Here is a 5,000-nt window from a genome sequence, read left to right as displayed (position 1 = left end):
AGCTTGGGATTTCTCAGGAACAGAGGCGTGTAGAAATACACGGTTTGCACCCACTGAGAGCTTAAATTCTCACCTTTTAAACAAGCCATTGTATGTGTTCATAGCTATAACACAGAATATGCTGTGGCTGTACAAAAACCATCAACAATGGTCTAGATTGCTGGCACTCTAGGACAAAGCTTCCGAAAACAGCTTGGCATTCAATGAGTTAAGGGAAAAAACTGCAAACCTACATGGCCCTTTGATCTGAAACATTTAAGAGTGAGCAAAAAAATAAGAAATCAGGAAGGGGGCTTCCTGAAAAAAGTGATAACCACTTTTTCCCACCACTGTATATACGCAAACACCACACCGCATTGGACTCTAGAACGTATGTCAACAGTGCCGCCATATTGACATAATGACATAATTTGGCTGACACCAGACATAATTTCACTGCATTTCTTACTTCCAGTAACTATATGCATGTGACAATAAACTTCCTTGTATATTGCTGAGGGCAACAATCGAGCGCTAAATCACTGGAGGCCAATACAGAAACAGGCGTCTGAGTGGAACTGAGTGGAAATGATCGGAGAACAGACATTGTGGGCTTTGTACAAATCGTAGCGCCTTCTGGACGTGTGGGGATGACCTTGTACATGTAAAATAGCACATTTATGTTTTTTGTTGTTGTATTCGGCAGTCTTATAAAGGCTTGTAGAGAACAAGTTTGGAGCTGGCTAGCAGTAATAGTCCAGTCATTTTAAGCCAAAATAGGGGCCAACGTTGAAGAAAACTTATACACTGATTTTGTATCCTCAATATGTCCAGAGTAAGGGGAAAAAAACCCCGAAGAATCCCAATAGGAAAGAGTTTAGACAAAAGACCTAAATATACCCTATTCATGCGCCTATACAGTATTTTTCAAATTTGCAAATTAGCTATACGTAATTACATTACACCCTGTTTGCCCAAGTTAACAAACAATTTCAAAAAACTTGTAATACATTTTTTGTTGTAATTTTCATGGTGATGAAAACACACACACACACACACACACACACACACACAACTTACCTCCATACTCCACACACACACACACACAGCTAACTGACCTCCATACTCCGCACACACAAGCACAACTGACCTCCATACTCCGCACACACACACACAACTGACTTCCATACTCCACACACACACACACACACACAACTGACCTCCATACTCCACACACACGCACATACACACACACACCGCTAACTTACCTCCATACTCCGCACACACACACACACACACACACACACCTGACCTCCATACTCCACACACACACACACACACCGCTAACTGACCTCCATACTCAACACACACACACACCGCTAACTGACCTCCATACACACACGCACACACACACACACACACGCAACGGACCTCCATACACACACACACAACGGACCTCCACGCACACACGCACACACACACACACATACAACGGACCTCCATACTCCACACACACACACACACACACAGCTAACTGACCTCCATACTCCGACTGACTGGTGACGGTCAGGTCATCCACTCCACCGATGTCTCTCTGGACTGCAGTAAAGAACAGCAAACATTTACACAACTATTAATAACTAACAATAACCTATATAATATAATAGTAGTATATATATATACTACTACTATACATACTACTATGTCCTTGTTTTCATCATTAATGTTGTAAATGACTGTTTGCTGATCTTTAATGCAATTTCTACATTGCCCATTATCAGCAACCATTCATCCAATGTTCCAAAGGCATATTCTGTTTACTAATCTGATATCATTTTAAAAGGCTAACTGAGAAAGCATTGGAGAACCCTTTAGCAAAGAACTGAAAACTACTGCCCTAATTAAAAAAACAATGCAACTGATCTCAGCTGCTATCCTGTCTATAATGGAGTGGAAAGGAAATTTCTAAGTGACCCCAAACTTTTGAATGGCTTCTGTGTGTGTGTGTGTGTATACACATATATATTTATTTTTTCCTCACACCACTCATCTCCACTGAGGTCAGAATGTTGGAAAAAATGACCAGAGCCCTGTGTGGTCATACAGCGGCCTCTAGTGGGTGTGTTATGAACTGCAGGCACAACCCCTCTGATCAGGTCACGGCTTCAGTAGTCACGGCAATAACACACCAGAATGCTGAACTAACAGCCGACACCATCACTCCACAGCTGAACAGTGGAAACCACTCAGAGAGTCGGAACAAAACAGCGCTTACAATGGCCATGGCAATCACACATCAGAATGCTGAACTAACAGCCAACACTAAGCAGAGCGGACAAATCAGTGTAGTGGGAGAGGCTGAAATCGACTCTCTTCTGAGTCTCTCTTCAGTGGCTCTCTTATCGACTCTTTTCTGAGTCGTAATGAAGTGGTTCTCTATATTGACTCTTTTCTGAGTCGTAATGAAGTGGTTCTCTATATTGACTCTCTTCTGTGTCTTAATGCAGTGGTTCTCTATATCGACTCTCTTCTGAGTCTTGATGCAGTGGTTCTCTATATTGACTCTTTTCTGAGTCTTGATGCAGTGGTTCTCTATATCGACTCTTTTCTGAATCGTAATGAAGTGGTTCTCTATATTGACTCTCTTCTGTGTCTTGATGCAGTGGTTCTCTATATTGACTCTTTTTGAGCTTCACAACCCCGATCCAAGATGGCGGCCATGTTGACGCATACTTAGAGCACAAGGCGACATATACATTATGTATATTTGTGTTTGTGTGTGCGTGTGCGTGTGTGTGTGTGTGTGTGTTTTGTCCCACAGATAGAATAGCAAATTCCATTGTAGTGTGTGTGTGTGTGTGTGTGTGTGTGTGTGTGTGTGTTTTGTCCCACAGATAGAATAGCAAATTCCATTGTAGTTTTACTGCTGTGCTTTTAGATCCGATTTGAATTGAGACTGTTTGTTCTGTCAGATTTGGATTGAAATTTGAGTTCTGTATAAGGCTACTTGTTCTGAGAAGCAGGTGGATGAGGCTTCTTTATAAACCATCAAATGGTGCTGCGAACACGTTGCACATTATGTCCATAACAGTAATTCCTGACCATAAACAGCAATGCACAGCTAAAGACTTCTGTTGCCCAGCCCCCTCACCTTCAGAGCTGCAATCTGATAGGCTGTCAGCAAGGAAGTGGGAAAAAGGCTCTGCGGGCCCGATGAGTTCTGAGCCGTCCTGGACCTCTCCGTCCTGAAACAGCAGCGACAGCAACAACCAATCAGTGGGGAGAGTCAGAAGGGGTTTCCGTGACAACCTCCATGACGACAGGAATGCTTGTGGGACAGAAGTTTCAGAACATTCCAGCAGGCGTGAAATCTCACTGATGCACCAAACAAAGCACTGTCTGTGGAGAGCCTGAGAACACCTCAGCATCTAGCGTGCACGCACACGCACGCACGCACGCACACACGCACGCACGCACGCACGCACACACGCACACACGCACGGAACTTTAACATTTGCTACATGGGAGCGATCTTGCAGAGCAACTTGCAAGTAGTTAGCTTCAGTTATCTTCAGGATCTTATATGGGCAAAGATTACAGCTTTGGAGACAAACTCACAGCACACAAATGACCCTCTGTGTGCCCAAACTGTCAAGGGACTTTTATTTTGAACTGACATCGGCCTAGACACCAAAGTTTCAAGGAACTTTTATTTTGACGCACCGCCTCTGTGTCTGGCTAAACATGCAAAAAGGATGCAAAAGCGCCTATTTCACTTAGCACATGTTCTGAACACTCTACATTCATAAACATAAGATCATAAATAAATATCATGTGTAAGCAGTTTGTTTAACTTAAACGTCCGGCCTCATGCTAACTTCACCGTCATAGGCTACCTAATTCACCCGAGTCCCCCCGTAATAACCAGAGTGTTGCGAGTCATTATCAAACGTAACCTCTATGTAGATAGTAAGTGCATGTTGTGTGTGATGTCTGTATGCTACTGAGACCTTGAATTTCCCCTTGGGGATCAATAAAGTATCTATCTATCTATCTATCTACATCCTGAAGAATGAGAGGGTCTGAGAGGGTCTGATTTTAACTTAGTCGCTGACTCAAAATCAAAACAATTCCAAGATGACTGGGTGTTGTGCCTTAACAATGTGCAAGTGCAAGTTATTACTTCGCCCATGATATGAGGCTAGCTTACTGATCAAGTGAAGATTTTGCGGCGGTACTCAGTCTAGGAGCGCCAATTTGGATATTCATTGTTTAAAAAATTGTGAAATTGCAAAATCATGAAATTATGCATTTTACCTTTTAATGGCCTTCATTTTTGCTAAATTGGTTTACTACATTTTAATTTTTTTTTTTAATACCCCGCAGACACCCTATAGAACATGAAACACACACACACATTTCACACAAGCGCACACGCACGCACGCACACACACACACACACACACACACAACAAACATCACTTTTCCATCCACCACACACTGAGAATCTCTCTCTGCGACACAGATTTACCTGCTGGCTGCTGTACAGCTCTGGGATAATAATAAATAATATAATACGTTTATTTTATATAGCACCCTTCTCAAACCCAAAGTCGCTTAACATAGTAGAAGGAAAGCTATATTTGATATTTGCATGCACGCACACACACACACGTACCTTGAAGAAGTCCTTGATTTCCATCCCGCTCACTCTCTCACACACACACACACACACACACACACACACGTCTGTGTACCTTGAAGAAGTCCTCGATGTGTTGACTGCTGTAAAGTGCTGGGATGTTTGCACTGAACTGCAGCAGGTCCTCTGAACACTGCCTCCTCTCCTCGATCACAGAGTCATCAAAACGACCTACACACGCGTGCGCGCGCACACACACAGCATCATGAACAAATCCATGCTCAGAGTAGTATAATCTCACACATCCAGTTCATGATGGTAACATCAGCAGCGTCCTCTTCACAATGGTCACCACAAATGGTCAAACAAATGCACACAC

General features: G+C 43.0%; 2 protein-coding genes across 2 annotated transcripts in view; both read right to left on the bottom strand.

Annotated features, from left to right (window-relative positions):
- The window catches only part of LOC121711568, a 313,646-nt gene that overhangs the window by 262,476 nt on the left and 46,170 nt on the right, over positions 1 to 5,000 (bottom strand). The window lies entirely within an intron of this gene.
- The window catches only part of rps6kc1 (ribosomal protein S6 kinase polypeptide 1), a 44,549-nt gene that overhangs the window by 24,971 nt on the left and 14,578 nt on the right, over positions 1 to 5,000 (bottom strand). Inside the window, 3 exon segments of the mRNA XM_042095276.1 lie at positions 1,519 to 1,578; positions 3,131 to 3,224; positions 4,737 to 4,852. Coding sequence (XP_041951210.1) covers positions 1,519 to 1,578; positions 3,131 to 3,224; positions 4,737 to 4,852 — 270 coding nt within the window.

The sequence above is a fragment of the Alosa sapidissima genome, chromosome 6, assembly GCF_018492685.1.
Source record: "Alosa sapidissima isolate fAloSap1 chromosome 6, fAloSap1.pri, whole genome shotgun sequence".
Lineage (NCBI taxonomy): Eukaryota > Metazoa > Chordata > Actinopteri > Clupeiformes > Clupeidae > Alosa > Alosa sapidissima.
This window is presented reverse-complemented; position numbering and strand designations above follow the sequence as displayed.